The 26,100-nt window shown below is 44.7% G+C and overlaps 1 protein-coding gene and 1 non-coding gene across 2 annotated transcripts in view; both read right to left on the bottom strand.

The window, feature by feature from the left end:
* The window catches only part of TNFAIP8L3 (TNF alpha induced protein 8 like 3), a 35,875-nt gene extending 21,818 nt beyond the window's left edge, over positions 1-14,057 (bottom strand). Inside the window, exon 1 of the mRNA XM_004578078.4 lies at positions 13,530-14,057. Within this exon, the coding sequence (XP_004578135.1) occupies positions 13,530-13,581 (52 nt within the window). The 5' untranslated portion in view covers positions 13,582-14,057. The remainder of the gene's footprint in view (positions 1-13,529) is intronic.
* A 1,620-nt stretch (positions 14,058-15,677) lies between these two features.
* Positions 15,678-15,864, bottom strand: LOC118759396 (U2 spliceosomal RNA). Its single transcript, XR_009245653.1, has one exon. It is a non-coding gene; the product is annotated as a U2 spliceosomal RNA (small nuclear RNA).
* Between the last annotated feature and the right edge of the window lie 10,236 nt (positions 15,865-26,100).

Below are 26,100 nucleotides of genomic sequence, written 5' to 3'. Positions count from 1 at the left end.
CCCCAGTAAGTGAATGCCTTGAGGACAAGAAGCAGGGTTTCTGCATCCCAGCAGCCCAGCTAGGGATTGAATGGCACACAGCCTCAGTACATGAATGAATGACTTGCTGTCTTAACATTTTGCTGAAATACAGTTGTTTTCACGTCAGAAACAGTAACGGTAACCACACTTGGCATTCCTTTTCTGAGTGAGAGGAACCTAGGTCATACCATGACTTACTGAACTAATGCTTTGCTTGCTTGCTTGTTTGCTTTCTTTCTTTCTTTAAGATTTATTTCAAATGTAATGCAGGTGCTTCAAATCCAATCATTTTAGAAGGCACAAAACAGCCTGTGCTACTCCGCCCCTTCAAATGCCAGCTAGTTTCATGGAGACAAGATACTTTCAACCTCTTTAGCTGCTTCAGTGAATAATTACCTCTATATATTTAAATTCCATGCTTAAGTACTTGATTTTATTCACTTTCAGCTTCCTAGTAAGGAAGAGGACAATTAAGCTCTCTTCCCTATTCATTTCTTCCATCTTACAATTTGGTTTTCTCTCAACATTCAGTTAAGTCTAATGGCCATGGCATTACTGTGATTTCGATGCTGTCTGTGACTGAGTCATGTAGGATTCTGTGACTTGCAAGACAGCATTTTCTTTCTCTTACTCCTCCCATTTTCCCCAGGAATTAAACACTGCTAGCTTATCTTTTGATTGCCTTTCTGTTTGTCTAGAGCCAAGGCACTCCCAAAGTCCTCAGCAGAATATAATATTCTCAACAGATCCAAACACATTGACTACTCCAGGGCTTCCACTTTTTCCCCCTCAGAAGACCCTCTGGGAACCCTTGGTCTCCTGGTTTGCATCTGAGTACGTTTCCCTCCATGGCCAACCCAGGCTGTCAGCCTGGGCTCTACCTTTAGCCTGATTCCCTTCTCTGGTGTCCTCTCTTATCTCTTGGATCTCATGATTCCTCTGTTTTCATTAACTTCCCCATTTCAGTGGAGCACTTTGTCCAGCACAGACATCAGCCACCCACTCCAAGAACCAGGTGGCAAAATAGAGGCTATTACATAGATACTCATATGACTTAAAAAACACACAAAACACATCCTAGAAAATTCTTACTCCACTCACAGCTGAACTTTTGGTTGACTGGGTGCAGAGCTCCATGCTGGGATTGGTGCTTTCACTCATATGAGGACTGAAGGCATTGTGTCACAGTCATCCAGCTCTCAGTCTTGCTACTTCGGTATGTAATACATTAGTAGGGCCTCCCGACCCCCCCTTTTTTTTTCTGGAAGCTTTTAGGAGTTTTGCTTCTTGGTTAGTTTCTGGGAATGGACAATGAACTTGAAATGTGACTGCCTATGTGGTGTCTCCCAGTCAGCAATCTTCACATTCTGTTCATACTTCAGCCACTCTTACAGGATTATGACAATTTGGCAGAGCTGTTTATAAGAAAATTTTTTAAACAAAACATTAAACATAGTTGGGAAGAGACCTTTGTTACCCATACCTGAGCCCAACACTTACCTCCCCACCCCGGGGATAAGGCGAAAGCCCAGCTGGGAATGTTCCAGAACAAACTGAGTGAACCAGGCTTGCTGCCTAGCATTCTCGCCACATTGTCTGGCTTCGTCAAGAATTTACTTGGATCTCAATCATTCTGCCTCTCACAGTCTTTGATCTCTTCTTTAAATATTACAGCCAGTGATGGGGAGTAGGGAGTGTGGGACCAAACTTCTACCTGCTGCAAGTCCAGCTGTTGAGGTTATCTGAGGAGTTAACCCAGTGGATGGAAGATCTCTCTCCTTCTGTTTCTACCTTTCTCTCATTCACCTTCCAAATAAATACTTAAAATTTTTATGTGTTTATCTGAAAGGCAGAATGACAGGAGGAAGAGGGAGAAGAGGGAGGGAGGGAGGTGAGAGGGAAAAGAAGAACAGAGGGATATCCCATATACTAGCTTACTCTCCAGATGGCCACAAAAGCCAGTTCTGGGCCAGCCTGAAGTCAGGAGCCAGAACTCCATCTGAATTTCCCATATGGGTGGCAAGAACCCAAGTCCTTGGGCCATCTGCTGTTGCCTTCCTAGACACCTTAGTGGGAAGCTGGATTGGAAGCTGCTGGTGGGCATCCCGAGAGTAGCTTAACCTGCTTGGTCACATGTCCACTCCTCCCCCAAGTAGCAAACATTTAAGTATTTAGTGAATGTGATTTTCTCCCCTTCTGCACTATTTACATAGGAAGGTGTATGTATGGGGATGTGTGTGTGTGCATTTATTTACACACAAAGGTACTTCAAAACATTTGCTGCAAATGCAAATAATAAGAAAACTATACATGGCTTTGAGTATTTTTGCACTGAAAGTTATCTTTTCCATTCTTTTTCTATCCATGTTTTGAAGTGCCCTGGTGTGGCAAGATGGAGATTATAGCATATTGGGCTTGTCTCATACACAACATCATAATGTGGACATATCCCTTTACCATTAAATTTTCAATGAAGGAATTTTGTTAGTGGCCCCTTAGGAAGCTGAGCTGCAGGCCTAGCAGGAGGTCCTGTGGACACTGCGGACGGACACTGCTCTCGCGAGAGTGTCCGCTCTGAAGGCGGGAGTGCCTCCTCCGCGCAGGCTGTGCTTCCGCCTCACGTCGCGGCTGGCGACCCTGGACGACCCACTCCTGAAGCGGTGAGTGGAAACGCGGCACTTTGCGCTTTGCTTCGGGAGGAGCTGGTCTTCGCACTTTTGGGACAATGAGGAAAAGCTGACGAGTGATTTTCTACTGCGTGGAGATACCATTGCGCGCTTAATAGTTCGAAAATGTTTCTGACTGGATACCGCAATGCTTTACTGAGGTTACTGGTTAGTTTGTCTCTGCCCCGTCTTCTCCCCTCTGGGGAAGTTTTAAATTTGAGGAAATCTGCCTTTGTCTGTGTGGTGGAGCTGATTTCACCCCTGTGCTCAGTCTCCTCAGATGTGAACTGGCTGTGTGCACGGCTGCTCACTGTCCTGCTGCCTTCGCAGCCAGGGGCCCCTTGGTGGCTTGGGGCTGTCAGTCGGGGGCCCCTGAGTGGCTTGGGGCTGTCAGTCGAAGCCCCTTGGTGGCTTGGGGCTGTCAGTGGGGGACCTTGGGTGGCCTGGGGCTGTCAGTCGGGGGACCTTGGGTGGCCTGGGGCTGTCAGTGGGGGACCTTGGGTGGCCTGGGGCTGTCAGTGGGGGACCTTGGGTGGCCTGGGGCTGTCAGTCGGGGGACCTTGGGTGGCCTGGGGCTGTCAGTGGGGGACCTTGGGTGGCCTGGGGCTGTCAGTCGGGGGACCTTGGGTGGCCTGGGGCTGTGGAGGCAGCCAGCAGAGCTGGGAGTGGAGCAGGTGGAGGGCAAGGCCACGGCCCAGGCGTGGATGTGAAGCGGCCTCCTCAGGACAGCTGGCAGAGATGTTGGGAAGAAGGCTTGGTGCTCAGTGCGGAGAAAACTGTTTGTCAGAACCTAACATCAAGGTGGCAGTCGCCACCTCAGCGTGCATAGATAGGGAAAAAGCAGCTGCGGAGGGAGGCAGGGTAGAAATTAAGGAAGGCACGGGCTTGGCAGCGTGACCTGGTGGCTAAGGTCCTCGCCTTGATCCCATATGGCCGCTGGTTCTAATCCTGGTGGCTCCACTTTCTCTCTGTCTCTCCTCCTCTCAGTATATCTGACTTTTTGTAATAAAAATAAAATCAATCTTAAAAAAAAATGTCTTTAAAAAAAAGAAAGAAAGAAATTAAGGAAGGCTGCAGGGAGTCCAGTATGCATGCATCCAGAAATGGGAAAAAGAAAAAAGAAGAGTCAAGAAAGTGAAGGTCTGTTTCCTACCAGATACTGTTCTGGGCTCTCTAAACATTGACGTATATAAACTTAACTCTGCTTGCCTTGCTGGATTGGGATTGAATCCATGAATTAGGAAACTAACTTCTAAAGGGAGAAAGGTCTAACACAGATGGACAAATGCCTGTTTTCTTACAACTTACATTAAAAAAAAATCCAGTCTAAAGAACAGTAAAACACGAATGTGAAATTAGAGGCATATATAACTTTTGTTTTGAAGCTAGTACCTATTTAAGCCCAAAGCAGATTAACTTTTGCCTTTGTCACTGGGCATCTGTGAAACCTACCAGATGCCTCTCAGGTCTTCAAAAAACGTGACCATTTTCTGAGGGTTCCCTGGAGAAGGGCTCTTGGATTGTCCTGGGAGTGGGGCTGCTGGGCAGCACATGGGGTGGGCTGTAGGTGTGCTCACCTCTGAGTGGAGGAGGAGGGATGGCGGGGGAGGTCAGGAACGCCGTAGAAGGGGGTCAGAGGAAGGGGAGAGAAGAGCTGTCTTTTTGACATGTCAATAGCCAGAGTAAGTCTGATTTTTTTTTTTTTAAGTGCATATGTTTTGAGGGAAGGCGAGAAAACTCAGAAGATCTGCTCCCTTTCCCTCCCACCATGGATTTGGTTCCCATGCTGCCTGGCTCTGCAGCTAGATGTTTTTACTGGCCACAGATAAATATTTTGGAAGGGGTATTCTTATTTCTCTCTCTCTCTCTCTCAGCAAATCTCTCTAGGATCTTTCCAGGATTGCTTTTGGACTACATTCTCTGCTTTGGGAGAAGGCATTCACTCTTAGGGCGCAATTTTATTTTCCTTGTGCTGTTTTCATATATTCCACTATGACTTTATTCATTCGGTGAGAAAATAATGTTACTAAAAAGTAGTAGTTAAGAGACTACTGGAAACCTAAACCCAAGTCATCTGGCTGTGCACTTGAAGTTCTTTTCACAGTTGCCAAAGTCTTGGCTTTGAGTTTTTTCTCTCCCTTGAGTCACCATGTCCTGGGGATTCTACATCTGAAATAGTCTGAGTGCTGGATTGAGGGGCCAATATTATGGCACTGCAAATTAGGCTGCTGCTTATAATGCTGGCATCATATATGGACACTGGTTTGGATCCTGGCTTCTCTGCTTCAGGTTCAACTTCATGCACTTGGGAAAACAATGGTGAATGACCTAGGTACTAACTAGGGCCTTTGCTGTCTTTGTGGGAGACCTGGATGAAGTTCCTGCTGGCCCCTGGCTTCAGCCTGGCCCAGTCGCAGGTTTGGAGAGTGAACTAGCAGATGGAAGAACTCTGTCTTTAATTCTCCTTCTATTTCAAATAAGTAAATAAATCTTAAAAAAAAAAAAAAGAGGTTGTGGTGAATACAGGGCTTAGGACTCAGCTTAAATACAGCCTGAAAAAGGTAGTTTTGTCTTTGGCATCTCTCTTACCTTAGCTAGACATTTCTGCACTCCTGTCTTCACCAGGTCCCCTGGACACTAATGAAGCCTGGGGCTATAGGGTTCCTTAAGTCCTTCTTTTCCAGCAGTGGCTCAGAGTCTGCTTTTCCTCTGCCTTCCTAAATCATCTTTCACCAGCCCCGGATCTGGAGCAGGGTCAGTCTGTACTTGTTCACGCGTTATTGGGTTAATGTTGGGAATGCCTGCAGCTTAGAGTAGGGCCTTGTGGAGATACAATTAATGCTGTAATTAACAAAAGGGTCCAGTGATTAGGGTTATGTTCAATACTCGTCATCCTTGCCTGGTGTTTGACTGGCAAAGATCATCTGTACCATTTCTCATCTTGTTTTATTACAACTTCTTAAGCTCTGTGTTATTCTGTAATCTCCAAACCAATCTTTCCTCTCTGATTTTCTCAATCTTAATGAAAGGAAACCCAGAGACCAGGGATTCAAACGTGGCAGGAAAGAACTGCTGCTTGAGGCAGTGCCCCTGCCTCCCTCCTGTATTCTTCCCCATTCTGCTTACCTTTCTAGTAGAACCCTGGGCCCCAACTCAGGAATGTGGGATGTGTCTGCTCAACAGCAGCAGATTTTTTACAGAATTTCCTCCCTTGTGTGAAATCAGATGCCTGTACCATAAAAATATAAACTGGGAGCTTAAACGAACCAGTATAAACGAACCAGTTAGTGAAATATAAAGCTGCATATTGCTAAAATGCTTCCTTTAGGGGCTACAACAGTTTCACAGAAAGTATATTTTACTGTTGAAACACAGCCTAACAGCCAGCAGCTGTCTCTGTGGTTTTTCAACAGTTTTAAGCAATATTGGACACCACTGAAGTATCTCCCAGAGAACTGAGTTATAAAATGCTGGTTTCTATTAGGGTGTGTCTAGCACTTTCTGTGCTGCCAAACCTTCCATTTTTATAGTCTGCGCCCTGGTAGATTTTCCATGAGCTGGCCCAAATTTATTCCCAAGCAATGATGTGGAGGAAACTCAATATGAACACAAAGATTGTTTTAAAGCAGCCTTAAACTTTATGCCATACAGTTGCCTAAAAAGATGATTTCATTTTTTTCTTGAGACTGATGTACTACCTACTGCCTTAATGAGGCAGGTTCTTTTTTGTTTGTTTTAAATTAATTAATTTACTTACTTTTCAGGAGTCTGAGAGAGGAAGGGAAAGAAAAAGAAGTCTTCCATCCTTTGGCCCACATGACCGTAGCAGCCTGGGGTTGGTTAGGTCAAAGCTAGGAGCCACGGGCTCCATTTAGGTTTTCCATGTGGATGTTAGGGACCTAAACACTTGAGCCATCTTTCACTGCTTTTCCTATGTCATTACCAGGGAGTAGACAGGAAGTGGAGCAGCCAGAACACAAATTGGTGCCCATATGGGGAGCCAGTGTTGCAGAATGTTTAGCTTTACCTGCTAAACCGCCATGCCTGCCCCAAGAACATTTCTGATGTCTAATAAAATATTTTTCTGGCATGTCTTAATAAATGGGGAGGAGAGAGTCTTCAGAAAGTTAATGGAAATTGTATACCACGGAAAAATATATACGAGTATCAAAATGTTTTGTTCCCAAATACTTTGATCTTTTTGATCTTTTGATTCCATTTTCTGTGAGCTTTTTAAAGGAATCTATGTGGGGGAAAGGAAAGTGGGGGAAAGGTATTTTCTCCATTTGATTTTTTTTAGAGGGAATTTATCTTTTAAATTCTCATTCTCTTTTTATTTCTATACTTGCATTGAGTACAGCCCAAACACCCACCTACACAGGCATTTTACATGAAGAATTGGAAGCCAAGGGACTGAAATACAAGACAAATTATTTATATAGTGTCTTTACAGAGATTTATGTGTGAATTCAAATAAGAGTCAATGGAGGAGAACAAACCAGCTAGCGAAAAGTGCTAATGGCAAGTGTGACTATAATTTAGTCTTGCTGACAAATGAGAAAGCAGGTGCTATTTTTTTTAAGGAGAAAAATAACATAGGAAATTTATATGTACATATGCAACACAGATTCTCTATCTGCAGAAGCCTTTCTGCCAGAACTTCCAGCTACCTTGTCCCACACTCCAAATCCTGCACTGTTTGTTGTGGGTGTTGCCCAATCTTCAGACTCACTTTAGGGAGGAGTGTTTTCTCTCTTCCTGAAGGCAGGACCATATCTGATTCCATTTCTGTATATTCCCATAGCATCCAACACCACAATGACCTACTAGTATCTTTGGGTTGTGTGGATTGAATAGTTGAGTACAGTCTGTGAGTTCCAGAAAAGCAATCCCATCAGCCTAAAGAGGTCTAAAAATAGTTGGAAGCTGAATAGCTACCCCTTAAACTCTGCTGGTAGACAGGGCTAGTGTCCTAGTGAAACAGCTCTGAAGAATTATGGAGGCCACTTGTGCTGCATGCTGCTCTGTACTGTCTGCACTCTCCCTCAGGATTGAAGAACTCTCCTCTACAAACTGCTTGGAGTTCTGACTGCAAAAGTCCTCAGTTGAAAGGTGCAGACTCACTCAAGGTGACATGTTAGAAGGCTTGTCATCTTATGACTGTGACAGCTGAAAAGGCCTATCTTCTTACCCAACTCAGAACCGTTCTAAAGGGTCCTTCCAGCTCCAGAACTCAGTATGGGAATGATGGAGGCTATTACTGAGTGTGCTGCCCCAGTCCAGCTCTGTACCCTGAGTGCCAGCTCCCTTCCTTTCCCTTCTTCTCCCTTCTTCTTCCTTTCCACAGATACTGATCCCAAGAGAGGGCCCAAGCAAACATGCATGCTAACCTATGTCTCTGCTTCCTGAGAAACCATCTTAAAATACTATCTGTGCATCTTGCTTGGGAGACCTGGGGGAAGCTCTTAGCTCCTGGCTTCGGATTGGATCAGCTCCTGCTGTTGCAGCCACTTGGGGAGTGAACCAGAAGATGGAAGCTCTTTGTCTCTGTATCTCCTTTTCTCTGTATATCTGCCTTTCCAATAAAAATAAATAAATCTTAAAAAAATGCTACCCATGCATTCACCCATCCATCCAATAACTTGTCACCATGTTTAGGGTTCCTGAGTGATGGGAAAAGTGAAACAAAAAAGATTTAGCCTTCCCATAGGTAGCCAATAGCCCTGCATAAGAATAGCTCTCAAAGACACAGTGGTACGTGACTAGCATCAAGGAAGAACATAAATGGAAGTGTAGTGAGGCTATGATACCAGGTAAGGGAGGTTAGGAGGCGTTAGGCATGGGCTTAGGCTGTGATCGTCAGTATGTCTTATCTCTCCATCCAAGTTCAAGTCCTGGAGTACAGGACAGACTGTCCAAAATTCCTAACCAAGTTTAAGACAGTACAAGAAATCTTAAAACGCTAGAACAAAACAAAACACTGAAGGAAATCTCTGGCAGTTCTACTCCACAGGACAGGTTTTTGGCTGCTTGTCTGACTTTTTAGTGTAAAGTTCTCAGGAGACTCCTCGAGATGCTCATTCATTTACTATTTCCCATAAAATCTGGGGAACATGAAGAAGCACATGACTAGGTTCTGCCATTCAGAGCAGCCGCAGCTTACTGTGTAGACAATGCACAGGCCCATGCAAGTTTCAATAAGCACAAACCAGGAATGAGCTTTGACTAATAGCCAAATGGCCCATTGTTCCCCTGGCCATCCCCACCATCAATCTGCCCATCAGCAGTTTGCTCAACAGCCTGTGTGTGTGGATCTAACAGCGGGAATCAGCAAATGATCAAATCTGACAATCTTTCAGCACCAATGTGCCCATGGAGTTATCTGTCTAAAGGGGAAAAGAACCGTTAATCAAACCAGCAATGCTAAGAACCTGAAGGATGGAGAGGAGTGTGGCACTAGGAGCCCGTCTCTTACACTTCCCTGACTTTCTGGACATCCTCACTCCAACTGGCCACTCTCCCCTTCCATTCTCCCTCTCCTTTCACCACTTCCACACAATCTGTCACCAACTTCTGTTGTTGATTTTTTTAAAATGCCATTTGTATCCTTCCTCTTCTGCCTTGCCTTAGTGCTACCACCCTCTCTGACATTATGGCCAAACCCTGGTGGCTGAAGACTCAGAGCCCAAGAAGGCCTTATATTTCTCCATCAGGTAGAGATGGAGAAATGCAAAGCTCTACCCAGCTCTCATTCGGCCATGTTTTTCTTTCCATCAATCATGGAAGCTTTCCAGACACCATCCAACCAAGTTATTATGATCTTTTAACTAACACTCCCTACACTCAGTTTTATTTTCCAGGACCCTTCCCATGTGTGCCCTCTACTCCAGTTGCCCCCTTGCTTACTTGTGTGTGTGTTTTTTTTTCTCAAGTTGTATCTGTCTCCTAGGTTGTATTGCTTCCTCTTAGAAACCTGGTAGAGTAGAGGGTAGGGCCTTGATTTTCCCGGTTCATTTTCCTCTGTCAAATCCCACATCTGTCATATGGAAATACTTTTCTGCAGTACCTACCCAGGATCAAGGACATCCCATTCAGCTTGCTTGCCCTGGACTATCTGCTTGTGGGTGGAGTGAGCTTCTCTGCCCTCTTCAGGGCAGCCTGCCTTGTGGTCTTCTGAGACATAAAGGAAAAAAGGCTGACATTGCTAATATTTTTTCTCATGTTACTTCTTAGGGAAGATTCAATCACTCTGAAGTTAATATACCAGGCTGTTGGGTTTCTGAGAGATAGATGGTAGGTTTGTCAGAAGAAAGATTGCCAAGTTGGGTCTCTGGAATGAATCCAGTATTCCATAAACCTTGCCTTTTCCCTAATCATAGAAAGAACCATAAAATGACAGAAAGGCACAACATCATTTTGTGCTTTCTAAATAATAAAAAATGCAGATCAAGGCAAATCTCCGTCCAGACACCCCTCATTCCTTGCTGCATGGTGGTGTTTGATGAAAGATCTGCGCCAGTGCAGCAGGAGGACTGTTGGAAGAGGCACTTGCAAGGGGTACAGTATAGAGTTAGTGATCGTGAAGATTCCCTTACTTCCCTGATAACAGGGCACCAGAAAAGTAACCATGATGGGCAGAAGTGGGAAGGGAGAAGGCAAACATCTCCTCATGTACCTTTTGCCACTTTAAAGGGAAGGGAAGGGTTTGACAAGAAGGAATTCCTCTCATCTCCAGGTTGGCAGGTGGATTGCGTAGTGTACTCTGTTCTTTGTCTTTTTTTTTTTTTCCAAACATTATGTAGAGCTGGAGGAGAGAGTGGTGAAAGCAGCAGGTTGAAATGTCCTCATCTTTATGTCTTGGCTGGAAGATGGGATGAAAACAAATGAATGCAAAATCTCCCCATCAAAGGCAGGTGTTTGGCACAGTGATTAAGCCCCTACTAGGAGCACTTGCATCCCATATCACAATGTCTGGTTTAAACACTGGCTACTCTACTTCTGATCCAACCTCCCTGCTAATGTATACCCTGAAAAGCAACAGATGATAGCTTAAATAATTGGGTCCCTTCCACCTGTTTGGGAGACCTGAATTGAGCTCCTGGCCATCTGACTTTGGCCTGGCATGGCCCTGTTTGTTGTAGGTGTTTGGGGAATGAATCAGTGTATGGAAGATTTTTGTCTCTCTCTTTCTGCTTTTCAAATAAAAATGGAAATTTAAAAAGTTTAAATAAGAGAATCATTCCCAATAAATATATATGTATATGCACACATACACTGGTTAGAGATAAGAGACTGAAAAGGGGAACATTTAAAAAAAACACTGTAGGCAGTTATATCAATGTGATAGTTATAGCACCACAAATTGTTTTAGGCACACCTAGTGATTTAGATTTAATACAACACTGGGTTGTGTTATTTAGCAGTATTCTTATTCCACATGGCCTAATTAGATCACAATCAAACAGCAATTATCATTAAATGATGATTTCTGAACGATGACTAGGACTTTCCGTGAGCTGGTCTCTGATACTGTGGCATTGTTATCCCCATTTTATAGAGGGGAATATTGAGGTTGGAGAGGTTAAAAAATTTACCCACCAGGTGGAGATTGAAATCAAGGTCTTTCTGATTCCAGAGTGTAGCTTCAACGTTACAACATCTGATAGCAGAGATTTTTCCTATGTTCAGGAAAGGAAGGGTGTGGAGAAGAGACAACCCTTACAGGTCAGCTCTGTGAGGTAGGTGTACACAGGCACACACAGGACTAGTCCAAGAGGCCCCACTGACCCCATTGTCTTTCCCGGCTTGCACACATACATGTTCACAGATGAGCGCCGAGTTTTCTGTAGTGGCACAGGTCATTCCCTATGGGTAACACTCCTGTCATTTAACCTGTGTCTGAATCTGCAACATGAAAGTTGGCATGACAGGATGGAACCATAGCAAGGTGGTGAATTAGCATTCAGTTTTGAAGCTTTGTCACTAAGGAGAATATGATTGAGACTAATGAATGAGTGAGAATGAGTGCCAGTTAGCAGAATGGCTCATGACATTAAAGTAAATGTTCAACTTGTGAGACTCAATCACAGGAGGAAGAAGGAAACAATTGTGAAAATTGGTAGGTGCACTCCAAGGCGGCAGTTTATGAAATCTGGCTGCCCTGTCCTTTATGAGACCCACCTGAGCTCAGTGATAGCGTTTGCCATCAGCTACGCAGAGGCATTCTGGCCCAAAGTGACACGGATATATACGGAGGTAGTGAGCACTAGGACAGCCTGGGAGGGAAGATGGCAGAGTGCATAAGAACTCCGCCTCCCCCGCCCCATTTTCACCTTGATACATAGAATCCTGTAGTTTCTCCTCCCTCTTCCTTTCCCTGGGCCTCCTCTTACTCCTTCCTGTTTGCAACCTTTAACCTTAACTAGTAGGAGAGAGTGGACATCTGGACAGGTGTAGCTCTGGAAATAATTTACTTAAACACAAATCACCTTCTGGACATTTTAAATGGTGAGAGTTCCACAAGCCACCTGTGAGGCAAATGCTCAGTGCTTAACACAGGCAAAGGCATGCAAGGGTTCTTCACACAGCTCAGCGGAGCAGGATGTCCTGGCCACAGGCACGTGCACGCGTGTGTGCACACGTATCCTCCTTTTCCATCAGCCTGTCCATTCCCTCCCATCCACCTCTAAGGTGTTGGTTCCAACTGCCCAGTACTAAGGACCCTGGCTCCTCCCAGGCTCTTGAGATGTGGGCAAACCCACTTGCCGGGCTCTGAGCCTCGGCAGCATGGAGATGAACCTGCCCTGCAGGGTGTTATGCCTGATGAAGGGTACTGATAAGTGCAGGAATAATGCAGTAGGACGCGGTCCTGCCTGGTTTTTGAACCTGTATTCCCTACACCCATGCCTGGAATGGCAGTGCCTCTTGTTGCTTGGTCCCCACCCCTGAGCCCCGTGCTCTGAACTGGGAGGAGAGGATACAAAATAAAGACCTCTGTCTATACTAGGAGGTCCCAGTCAGCAGGTCACAGGTCTGTGCCACAGCCAGTGGGTCCCTGAGACCTGGTCAGGTGCATGGATGTGGGCAGGGTGGAGGTGGACAGAGCCCAGTGACTGAGTTGACCTGGGTTGTAGATGCTTACTATCAGGGAAAGGCGGGGGAGGACACTTATTTTCTTCCCAAATAAGCATCCACTTTGAAAACTATTGATTGTGAAAAGCCTTCGGAAGGCAAAGTCCGCCCCTGTGTGCCTGCGTCTGAATTCCGGGATCCCCTCGGCTATGTGATGGGCTCGTGTGATGGACCAGCTTGTCTTGGGGTCCCCTGCCCGTCGGCGCCACTTGCTGGGCCTTTGCTTCCATGTCCCCATCACTCCCTGGGACCCTGTCACCTGCTCTGCAGCGTGGCCCCTGGTCCTCGGACCCGGCCGGCGCTTGGAAAGTTGTTTCGAAAGGCAAATGTGTGCAACCTTCCCTGCAACAAACTATGGGACACAAATTTCCCGAGCCCTTCCCAGCCCCCACCCAGAGCAAGAGACTGGAGTCCCCAACAAGCGACCCGCAGCGCCTAGAGCCGCCAGGCAATGTACCTCCTCTTCCTCCTGAGTGCCCCAGTTCCAGGGGGTAAGGGAACCCCAAAGGAAACTCTGCGCAGAACGGTCCCCAGCACTGGCCTGGAAGGGACCCGACTGCTGCTGGGGACTGGCCTCCCGCCTGGGAGCTCCGAGAAATACTCAGATTTCCTGCCCAGGCCTCCCCTCCTCCCCAGCTCCAGCCTTGCCAGCAAGACTGCCCGGGGGCGGGTTGGCGGAGGGGTGAGCGACGTGGGAGAGGGGGTTGTTACCTGCGGCAGTCACGGCCTCGCCCTCGCTCTGCTCCCCGGAATCCGAATCCATGCCGCTGGCTGCGTGAACACGGACCCCTGGCCGTCTGTAGGGCGCTCGGACTGGCGTCCCGGCTCGGGCTGCTGCGGGGTACACTCTGCTGGCAACCGGGTGGCGCGGGCTGGGCAGTGCGCGGTGGCAGTGGTCGGGGGCGGCTCAGCAGACGCAAGAGCCGGGCTCACTAGCCGGTGCCAGGCTGCCTGCACCGGCTAGTGAGCGGGGCTAGCGCGGGGTGGAGGGTGGGGTGTGCTGGAGGAGGGGGGTTGAAGAGGGGGAGGCGCTAGCACTGTGGAGCTGGAGAGTCCAAGGGCCCCTCAAGCTCCAGGCTTGGGTTAAATACCTCGGGGGCGGCGCTGCTCCTCCCCTACCAGAGCCTGGATTTTTGGAGTGAGTTGAACTGGTGCTGGATGGTGAGGCTGATCCCCTTCCCTCCGGTGTGGCTGAGTTTGCAGGATTCTTTGGGGGGGAAAAAGTGCTTCTATTCATCTAAGATTGGTAGAGTGTTCAGAGATCTGAGGCTTCGCCGGTTAGGAGCCTGTCTCCACTGTCAGACGCTCTAGACTAGAACTCCTTGTGTCTGTTTCCTCTCTGGCAAAGCGGGGAAGGAGGCAAAAACGACAGCTTCCTTCTTGTAGGCGTGTTGAGAGTAAGATAATTCACGTGGAGGGCCTGGCACCTAGCAAGGGAGGAAGCAAACTTGACTGGGCAGTGATGCACAGCCTGACTGCTTGCTCCTTCCCCTGGTGTGTGTGGGGGGGGCAGATGGGGCCAACAGTAGTGGGTAAGACCTGTCCGACCAACCAAGTAGTTCCGCCACTTTGCATCCCTCAGTGCTCACCCCGTGGGGCAACAATTGATTTTAAAACCTTTTGAGTTAGAATTCTAAACTTCCTCAGTGTCCAACTCCCTCCGCCCCCCTCCCGGCTCCATCCCCGCTCTTCCTTCCATCCTCCTCCATCTTTTGGGGGTGGGGTAGGGAGTATTTATGCATTTGCTTACTAAGAGACCAAGCTAGAAGGGAAATAAATGGAGCAGTATGACCTCTGCTGTTAATTTTTTATTATCCACGCAGGTTTTCTGGAGTGACAGGCTCCAGCATTTACACTGCCTCAAGTGCCTTTTGTTAACATAAAGCGGGCATGGAGAATGCAAACTCTGGGTCTTGGGTGTGTGCTTGTGTGAGGTGGATCAGGAAGAGAAAGATTTAAAAAGACCAGTTTGCCATTTCCTGTGCACATTCATCTAATCTGTACAATGACCCATATAAGCTGAACAATTTAAACATGCTTTTACTTGGGGGATAGTGAGTGAGGGGTGGTTGAGAGTTGATAATTTCGTAGAATTCAACTTGTTGCCCCATTTGGCACAAGTGGAAACTGAATCTCAGAGTGGATCACTTTCTTGTGGTTTCAAGTCTAGTAAGTGGACTTGAAATCTGATGTTGTCTGTTGTTGTCTGCTGTCTGATGTTGTCTGTTGTCCCAAGGGAGTTTTGGCTTCTGGTCCACCTGGGGGCGCTTTGTTTGTGAAGGTGTGGGCTCGGCTTTAACACAAATCTACCTTCTGTTCTCAGAAAACATTTCTTGCATGTCCAGACTCCAAACTGGAAAGTTTGATGGATTTACATAAGATATTCCCAAAAGTTCCATACTAGTTGTATGCTTAGGCAAATAGCTACCCTCCTTCCTTTTCCTCAAGTGTGGGCATCTTCAATGGGTAGTTGCAAGAAAGCAAATGAAATCATGAGTTTGGAAGCTATTACTCATGCAGATCATGTTTGATAAAAGAAGGAACATTTATACTTGAATATAATGGGTTTCATCTGGAAAAACAAAATATTTTAAAATTTAATCTTTAAGTGAGAAAAAAAGTAAGGGCAAAAATTGGATGCAAGCTCATACTAAAAAAATTTTTAAAGCCAAATAACTGGAATCATTAGAATGTTTATCATAATAGCTTTGCAGACTTCAGGAAAAATGATGATAAATTCATAGCAACATATTTGACTGAAAAGATACTGTTTCCGCTACAGGCCGTGGTGAAATTCAACAACAGGAAATGTGAAATTTGCTGCTCCCTTAGATTCCTCTTTCCTGCAGTTTTTGGAAGGTTTTTTTTTTTTTTTTGCTTCTTTGTATGTTTTAAATGACAGGTGCTATTAGTTACAAAGAGAGGGAGATAGAAACCCAGGGAAAAACCTAACACCAAAAAACAAAACAAAAAACAAAAAAAAAAAACCCCTAAACAGAACAGGGGAGCACTACACTTGATCTTAGCCAAGAGGCCGAGAAGCGATGATCACTAGTAAATGAAGCCCTGGGGATGCACAATTACAATACATACAGACAGGCCTGTCAGTCGGCAAGTCTTTGATGAGTTCCTGGTTTAGGAGCAAAGAGGAGGAAATGCTGTTCAAAATGTCCCGGAAAGTCTGAGAGGATCAGACAGGATCTGCTCCTTCAGCAGTCGCTACACTTACTCACAGAGTATTTCTGCAAAAGGAGGCACACAGAGAATGAAAAACTGAATGTAAAATTAAACAATGGGAAAGAGAGATCCAAACTAAACAGTGCCTACCGTCCAAGTTTCTGTGATTTGCAGTCTGTTGTCATGGGACAGCAAGACAAGGGAAATGACTGCTGGCGTGTGTGTGAGTTTAATGAGGAATGTTAGTAAAAAATACCTTATCTATCCCTCCAATATGGAAAAATCTGTGTAAGAGAAGGAAATTCTTAAAATAGTACCCTAAGTACATTACCTCCATGAAAGACATGAAATCTAGAGGGTGAATCCCACTACCCCAGCCTTTTCTCTTGAGCAAAACAAGCAAGCAAGCAGAAAATAAAAACGCAGCTCTTAGGAAGGAGGTAAGAGGAAAGGGTTTGTGTAGTTCTTCCGTGTATTTTTGGAAGAATGGCATCACTTTGCAGGCTTGAATCTAGGGTCTGAGGATTGCAAACCACCTTCTTCAATGTTTCCGTTACATCTCTTACAGCCTGGCAGCTCTTCTGATTCACTCATTTCTTATCTTCATTGGTCCTGTAACTTCCACAAACAAATTGTGGGCTTTTTAAGGCAATTGCCTGTCTTGTGGGAAACGCGTATCTATTTGTAAGGTGTCAAGAAATAGATAATAAAATAGATCCATTTCTGCTAACACAATAATACTCCTTTGATGTGAGCCAGGGCTGTGACTCATCTGCCTGTCTCCTCCTGTGGGTTGGAAAGAGAGCTGTCTGCAAACCTAGGGTGCGGCAGGGGAGGAGGCAGAGAGGCAGGGAGATTGCTTTCCTATGCTAGGGTGGCTACTCTGCAAAATCTACCAACCCTGCTGCTACTCTTTCCTCTTTTCTAGGGCTTTTGGGAGACAGAAGGGCAGCCAGGACAAACCCATTTTCAATAGCTTGTCTGGAGGTTGGCTGTGGTCATAGGAAAGGTTCTTAGTTAAGGTGGCTTCCGTGAGACTGGAGGAATTGGAGAGCAGGCTCCAAGCTGGTGTCCTATCCGTTCAATGAGCACTATGCTGCAAGATGGCCTTGAATGAAGGGCCCTTTTCCTATTTCTTTATTGTAGCAAAAATAAGATTTTATTACCCCCGCCCCATCATTTCAAAAGCAATACATGTCACTATAGAAAAAGACATAGAAGTAAAAGGGAAAAATAAAAGTCCATTTATAATTGTAACAGTTGCTATCATTAATATATTTTTCAAAAAGTGAACTTCTGTGCATAGCATTCTGCTTTGATAACTTGATTTTTCCTCTTTGCAATATGTTGTGAATATTATTTCATCTGCTTTTTGACAACATGATTTTTAATAGCTGCAGAGTAATGTACTAGATGGGTGTTTCATAAGATGTATAAATACTTCTCTAAATTTGGACATTTAGTTTATTTCTAGTTTTTCTGCTATAATAGTATCAGTAAATGTCCTCATGTCTAAATCTTTCTACACATGTTTAATCAGTGTCTGACTCTTCAGCAGCCTCCTTGGTTTCCACAGGGGAGAAATAAGACAGAAAATTGCGGCTAACAAAATATGAGTACTTGCATTATGTTTGTATATCCCAAGACTTTAGGCCTTCAAGAATTTTCTTGCACATGACCACCTGTAGCAGAGGGTGAGTTATTTGAGTTCATTCTTTCATTTGTCAAGCAGTTATTGAGCTCAGAGAGCATTCTTTTAGGTTTGGAAGAGTAGAAAAAGTCCTATCATTCTTTCTTTGTGGGTATGTCCTCTGTGTACCCAATCTAAGCCATACAATTTATAAAAGGTGGAAGATGGAAGCTAACAGTACAGACATTAGGTTGTTCTGGGATCCTAGCTTCTGTTCTCATGAGCTGACTACAGGACTGCTTCCTGTGTAGCTACCACAGATACAGTAAATGTAACACACTGTTTCAGAGGGAACAGGAAATTGAGAAAGAGGGGGAGATGAAAGAAAGAGAGAGAGTGTATAAGAAGGGGAGAGAGTGAGAGGGAGAGAAAGAAACAAGGAAACAAAGGAAAGAAAGAAAGACAAAGAAAGAAAGAAAGAAAAAAGGAAGAAGACCCTGCCTGGGCCCAAACTGCATTGTTCCCTGGCCCAGTTTCCTATAGATTACTTGTAAACTTTTTGAATTGCAGCACCAGGACTGTAGTTCTGCTCTGCTGGGAGCCACTGTGATCACAGATGGTGTCTCATCTCCCCTATGATACTCACTTTGGAGACTGCAGAATGTGACTGTGCTGCTGCATTGATGCTCTTATACGGATTCACACAGCTTCCATGGGTACACTCTAAGTGTGCCAAGCACCTTCCCAACTTTCTGGGTCCTTACACATCCATGTGGCATAACAAGATTTAATATCCTCCTGACTGGGGAGAAGACAGAGTCAAGCTTACAAGGCATCAGCCGTAACTAGAGCCTTTACTGTTTTTTAAGGAAGATGGGAGAGAACCTAAAGGTTGGCCAGGGGTAAGGCTGCCTCATTTTTTTAGTGGTAAAACTGAATGGATTCCAGAGATTACTGGTTAGTGACACTTTTTTTTTTTTTCTAGCAAAAGTCTCAAACATGTTTGTAAACAGCTGATGAAGAAATTGGTGATCATAAATAGCCAGCGTGGGTTCATCTCGTGTTCTGCTATAATGACCATTTTAACCTTATTCAGATAGTCGCTAGGTGTATGAATAAGTATAGTTTTGTTCAACATCAATTTGTAAATATTATTTGAACTCTCCGTTTTCAAGTGCAAGGTGAATGGAACTGAATGCCACAGATGCTGCAAGAAACAGTCTGTGATTTAAGGATGAAGTCTCACATATTTTCTTTGCTGCTAGGCAGACCTTGAACTAGTTGAAAAATCTCCCCAGTAAACCTTGATTCATGGCCTTGGAGTGAGTCTCTAGTGGGGTGACAGAGAACTCTGCCATCTACTTAGGTTTGTTCTAGTTTCCCTTCTTCCCTTTCTCCCTCCCTTTCTCCTTCCTTCCTTTTAAAGAAACAACAAAGCAGCTGTAATTGCTTTGATACTTGTGTTTATCATCTGTGCATATTCCCTTGTTAGGACAGATCAGAGAAGACTTGGAATTACAAGAAAAAGACAGTGTGGGTTCTAGTTAAGATCAACATGAGTGAACAGCTGTACAGATTTCTATAAGAAAGACAGTAGTAGTCCTCCAGCATTGGAGTTGATATTATTAACACATGGGGCTTTTTAAACTTTTGGTGCCACATTTTAAGGAGACATATTGGGGAGCTCCCAGAGAATGGGGAACCAGCCTGGTGAAAGATTTGTAAACTGTTCTGTTTGAGAAAGTTGAATGTCAGGCTCAGGGAAAGAATCAAAACAAAAGCCAACAGGGCACAACTGTGTGAATATCATCATATGTGGACTCAGATTCTGGGCTGATGCAGGACTAATGGGTAGAAGTTCTAAGAAAGTAGGATTTGGGGGCCAGGCGTGGTGGCCTAGCGACTAAAATACTCGCTTTGCATGTGCCAGGATCCCATATGGGTGCTGGTTCATATTCCTACAGCCCCACTTCCCACCCAGCTCCCTGCTTGTGTTCTAGGAAAGCAGCCCAGGACAGCCTAAAGCCTTGGTACCCTGCACTCATGTGGGAGACCTGGAAGAGACTCCAGGCTCCTGGCTTTGGATTGGCTCAGTTCCAGTCGTTGCGGCCACTTGGGAATGAATCAATGGACAGAAGATCTTTCCCTCTGTCTCTCATTGTCTCTGACTTTCCAATAAAAATAAATAAATCTAAAAAAAAAAAAAGAAGAAGAAGAAGTGGGATTTGGGTCTTGTGCCAGCCCTGGCCTACTTGTCCTCAGATGCATTTCTTTCCTTTTTTCTCTCTGTATTCACAAGGAGCTGACCTCTGTAGATTGCATTCACCAGTTTCCTGAACCACTGGTTTCTAGCTAGATCCAACCCATGGGAGGCACTAGCAGAAGGTGGGTGGGGTTTGGAGGTAGGGTTCGAGGTAGGGGATAACCAAGATAGTCTTTCCAATATCTATTCAGCGCCACCTCCGGCCCCCACCAGATAGCCTCCACCAGATAGACTCCCAGTCTAGTCTGGGAGTGACTGCCTACTATTGGTAATATTTAAATTGCTTCACCAGCCTCTGCTTCTCGGATCTCCAGCTAGCTGTGTAGCCACTTCCCTGCATTACATACTTCCTTTGAAAATATATATAAAATGCTTCCCTAGGCATTCCTTTTTGGTGTGTACACACACAGGAAGAAGAGAGTTTTTTTTTTTTTTAATGATTATATCTGATTGACCATAGGAGAGGTCACTGTGGAATGATAAAGATCTTTTGAATTCCTTTGGAAATTAGAGGACAGAAGGGAGATTGCATGCTCAAGTCCTGCAAGTGGCAGAGCTGGGACTAGATTTCAAGGCTTTTGACCCCTAGACCTATATTCTTTTTATTGAATATTAGCTCTCTCCTTTTACATTAATGTTTGTTAATCACCCTCCCATGGTTTGTGTTAATCTCCTTTCTGATCTAGGGGAGGGAAAATTGAGCCTCCTGACTTTTTTTTTCTTTTAATTCTTTTGGCAATTATGTGACAACCCACTTCGATAATGCTTACTTGCTAATTATTTTACAGAACAAATATTGCTCGCCAAGTGTTAAATGGAAGCTTTTGTTTCTCTCTTCAAAGCAGTTTGTACTTAGAAAAGCTAAATACATGTTTCAATCTGGAAGGTTCCATTTATAAGTCCCTGATTTCGTAATATCTATGTTGGACTGAGAGCTGCAAAAGGAGAAAGGAATGTTCAAGGTCACTTAGTCTAACCCCATCACTTTTGATATGAAGAAACAAGTCCAGAAAGAGAGTGTTCTGCCAAGTTAAGGTTGGAGCTGGGACTAGAACCCAGGTCTCTGGCTGTTTTTCAAATCTCCTATCATGTTACCATGCTCTTTTGTGGGCCTTCTGTTTACTTCCTTATATCCAGTTTTAAATCTTTATCTACCTTTAGTTCACAAATCACTCTCCTCAATATTCATCTTTCTCCTCTTTTTACTTCATCAGTATTGCAATAATCATTTCTACTTGGGATGGAATTGTCCAAAACAAGAAGTGACTGACTCTAAATTTCTTTGTCTAACCAAAGATTTCCCTTTTCTCCCCTTCTTTCATCCCTCCTTCTCTTCCTTTATCCCTACCTCCCTCCCTTCCTTCATTCCTCCATCTTCTCTTTATTTTTTGAAGATTTTTTTAAAAGTTTATTTATTTTTATTGGAAAGTCAGATATACAGAGAGGAGGAAGGACAGAGAGGAAGATCTTCTGTCCGACGATTCATTCTCCCAAGTGGCCGCAACGGCTGGAGCTGAGCCAGTCCGAAGCCAGGAGCCTGGAGTCTCTTCCAGGTCTCCCATGTGGGTACAGGGTCCCAAGGCTTTGGGCCATCCTCGACTGCTTTCCTAGAACACAAGCAGAGAGCTGGATGGGAAGCGGGTCTGCAGGAATATGAACCAGCACCCATATGGGATCCTGGCACATGTAAAACGAGGACTTCGGTCACTAGGCTATTGTGCTGGGCCACATTCCTTCATCTTCTTTCCTGAATTTCCAAACTTTACATTCCTCTCCTGTCTGTAGCTAACACTTTCTTCCCCACCAAGTCTTCCTTTAGCATTATTTTTTTTAAAAAGATGTATTTATTTTTATTGCAAAGTCAGATATACAGAGAGGAGGAGAGACAAAGAGGAAGATCTTCCATCTAATGATTCACTCCCTAGTGACTGCAATGGCTGGTGCTGCACCGATCTGATAGCATTATTTTTAATTAATCCCTCCCTTCCATGTTTAAAAACAGTCAGCCTAGTTAAAGCCATCAGTTCTTGGGAGGGCCCAAAATACTGGACCCAATGCCTGATAGCCATGAACCTTTGGACTTCCTAAGGAAAGGCCCAATTCATAGCATTCTTGGTAGGACCCCTAGTCCTTCCTCTTGTTACTTCCCTAACTTCTTGACTATGGGTGTGAACATTTTGAGCCCTGAAACTCTACTACAAGCATGGGAAACATGCTATGGCCAGATGTATCAAATTTGTTTTTTAGTTAAAACTGTCTTCCCATGGAAGCTTCAGTGTCGCAACAACGTTTTCCTTTGGCTGTCAGTCTTATCTGGTTTTTAGATCTTGGCAAATTTGTGGTTATCTAGACATTAGTGAGTGGTTAAAGTTATTGAAACTCTTTCAGGATAACATTATTGCAAGGTAATATTTGTGTCACCGTGACCTTATTCAAGAGAACTGTTCTCTCCTGAAACAGACACTTCTGTAGCTTCTACCAAATCCAACTATATCCAAGCCAGAGCTCAAGTTTCCTCAATTACTGTTCTTCTGTGTCTGAAACCCTTCCCTTTTACTATCCTGCTGTTTCCTAACCAAAGGAGAGCCCCAGATGCATTTTAAAACAAGGAACTAGGTAGAATCTGAGGAGTGATAGATTGGTCAGAGGTCTGCCCCACATCCACTCCATTTGGGTTCCTCTGCACCTTGCTCTGTGTCACTCTTCATTTCTCGTTTTGCTGTAGACACCTCCCTAGTGTGAACATTACTTGTCCCTCTCATGCTAGCTTAGGGGCAGTCTTGTCTCTTCCCTGCCATCTGGGACACTTTGCTGTGGTGGCTAGAGGTTTTGACTCTATGGCTTGGCTGCAGACCCTTCTCCCCTGAGTTATCCTCATGGGAATTTATACCCATGTTCCCCCTTGTACTCTGCAGCTCACATCTTGGCTTTGCCTCTGGATAACTAACTGTTGGGTAATTTCTGCCATGTTGGAGTAAAGACACCTGGGTTTTTGTGCTAACAGCCTATGAACTTTCTAAGTGGCTTTAAATATGTCAAGCACTGTCTGCCCCTTTTAAGACTAGTTCTGAGTGTCTTTAGGATACCTGCCATCTTCCATGCTAGGGGCATGTTTCCTTTGCTGCCGTCCAGCTCTTCCTTCCTGCTGGTTCCTGAGCAGTCCTGACCAAGTCTTCTTACCCCTAGAAGATGAGGCAGGAGATAAATATTGTTTGTAGCTTGACATCCCTTTTGCCCTGGGTTCCTGCATGTCCATTGACCCAAGGTTTTCCCTTTGGCTCTGCCCCCACATGTTGTATAAACCAATGTATACATTCAGGTACCTTTCTTGGGATAATTGCCATAACCTGCATAGACTTTTGGTGGAGTCTGAGCATTTTCCATTATGTTGGCTACACCAACATCAGTTTTCAACTTGAAAGAGTTTACCTAACACAGCTTGCTATTTAGAGGACCCTTTGTTTCAAACATTGATTTGACTGGATTTTTTGTGACACACACACACACCCTGATAATTTTTAAAAAACTATCCATTGTTTCACAACACCTTTAACAATTTAACCAAGAACCAGGGAGAAATCAGGTAGTAAAAGCCCCTGAGCTATCAAAAGAGACATTTCTAGCTCAAAGGAGAGTTCCTTGGGTTCTCAATAATAGGCCAATCTATCTTTACTTAAAACTCCTGCTTGGTGTGAGAACAGGACTGAGAAGTGGAGTATCAGAACTATAGTGTAGTGGCTACTGTCCATGCCCACATTGACTCTTAGTCACATTCCCACAGCCCTGCTACTTTTTTTTTAAAAGATTTACTTTTTTTTTTTTAAGATTTATTTATTTTATTACAAAGCCAGATATACAGAGAGGAGGAGAGACAGAGAGGAAGATCTTCCGTCCGATGATTCACTTCCCAAGTGAGCCGCAACGGGTCGATGCGCGCCGATCCGATGCCAGGAACCCGGAACCTCCTCCGGGTCTCCCACGCAGGTGCAGGGTCCCAATGCATTGGGCCGTCCTCGACTGCTTTCCCAGGCCACAAGCAGGGAGCTGGATGGGAAGTGGAGCTGCCGGGATTAGAACCGGCGCCCATATGGGATCCCGGGGCTTTCAGGGAGAGGACTTTAGCCGCTAGGCCACGCCGCCAGGCCCAGCCCTCGCCCCGGGATCCCATATGGGCGCCGGTTCTAATCCCGGCAGCTCCACTTCCCATCCAGCTCCCTGCTTGTGGCCTGGGAAAGCAGTCGAGGACGGCCCAATGCATTGGGACCCTGCACCTGCGTGGGAGACCCGGAGGAGGTTCCGGGTTCCTGGCATCGGATCGGCGCGCATCGACCCGTTGCGGCTCACTTGGGAAGTGAATCATCGGACGGAAGATCTTCCTCTCTGTCTCTCCTCCTCTCTGTATATCTGGCTTTGTAATAAAATAAATAAATCTTTAAAAAAAAAGAAGAAGTAAGCAAGCTCAAGACAGAACACATGATTTGGCATCTGGTCTGACAGCAGGGTACAGTTTAAAAAAAAAAATACCTGCTAGCTGCTGAAATGCCATATTCTGCCCTCAGAGAGTGATGGACAGAATCTAGGAATAAAATTAAGATCCCTGCCTTTACATGCAATAGCCTCATGTAGCTTTACACAAGCCCCACTGGGATAACCCCAGCTTCCCATTAACAATAGAATTGGCTGTATCGCTGTCTCACTGTCCCCTTTTGCTGTTTCCTGAGACCGCTTCTGAGACAAACAACTTGCCTTCAAATCCTTGTTTCAGGTTCTGCTTCTAAGGGAACCTATCCTAAGTTGTATTGTTACAAGAACTGATGGAAAGAGCAGAGAACTCCAAAAACGTGGAGAGAAGAACTAAAGTATTTCAAGGGACTGGGTTCCTTAACAGAGACCACTGAAACACTAGTGTTTGTGAAGTAGTTTTTGTATACATGGAGGGCCATAGTAATAGTGATATTAACACAACAGCATCAAACCCAGGCCTGTAGGTCAAGATGCCTCTAGCTTTCTGCTTGCACATTGCCCTCGGTGAGTTCCCAAAGTCATGGAGCAGAAAATTTGATCCATGTTCTGCTCTGGTCAGATTTCTGTTCCCCAGAAATTTTCATTATTTTACTTTTGCCTGGAAGCAAGAGAAACTGATAGTTTGGGGGGTAATTTATGACGCTGGGTATAGTGTTTTCTTTTTAGAGACCCAAACACTAAATAACTACCACATTTTACAAAGGTTTCTACCTGAAAGAATGAAAATTAACTAAGAGGTTGAAGGCATGGTTCATATGTAGGCAGGAGGGAGGTAGGGTAGAAAGAATAGTTATGCTTCTAAATCTGCACTGTGAAATATGTGAAATGTGTTCACTTTATATAAATAAAATAATTGAAAGCAGGTGAAGCAGCAAGGGCTGGAAATGGCACTCATAAGGGATGCTGGCACTTGACCCACTGTATCAAGACCATTACCTCAAGCTCCTGAAGCAGCAAGTATATAAATGTAAAATTACTATAACACTTATTGTATTCTCTTGCTTAAATCAATCTTAAATATAATGACAGTTTTCAAACTTAAAGAGAAAAGGAATAACTCACTGACAGTTTAGGTATTTATTGGACTTTTTTACTTGAACTGAAATCATTGCTTTCCAGCTTCAAATTTCTTGGTTGTAGCAGTTTGTTCTTTAGATTTCTATTTTTCCTGTTTTTCATAGTCTCTGATTTCTTTCGTTCTCCTCCTCTGTTTGCATAACGGAGTTCTCTTTCTGAAGTCTCTTCTGCTACACAGTGCTTTCCCCATTGGCCACTTCAGTGGCCCTTCTCATGCACCATTGTCTTGTTCCTGGGATGTGAGGATCAGCTCTGCATTCGCTATTCCAAGGGCCAGTGCACTGAGATTTATCCTTCTGTTTTGTTTCCAGTCCAAATTGATTACTTTTTTTTAGTTTTCATCCAGATGTTCAATATCATGTAAACACAGCTTGAAAGTATTCCTGAGCTGCTTACAGATGTATGCCAGTGAAACCCTTTCCAAATTATATATAATGATGCTCTGGATCTATTTATATCTGTGTCATAGTCTCTGGCTTGCATTCCGACTCTAAGACTGAGTTGCAAAAAAAAAAAAAAAAGTGAAAAATTCACATGGCTGAGTGATTTGTTTTCTTGATTAAAGACTCCAGACATTTGGAAATCTCTAGTGATTGACACCATTTTTGCAC

Source organism: Ochotona princeps, chromosome 6 (assembly GCF_030435755.1).
Source record: "Ochotona princeps isolate mOchPri1 chromosome 6, mOchPri1.hap1, whole genome shotgun sequence".
Lineage (NCBI taxonomy): Eukaryota > Metazoa > Chordata > Mammalia > Lagomorpha > Ochotonidae > Ochotona > Ochotona princeps.
The sequence above is the reverse complement of the archived record's forward strand: the minus strand, read 5'-3'. Positions and strand labels throughout refer to the sequence as shown.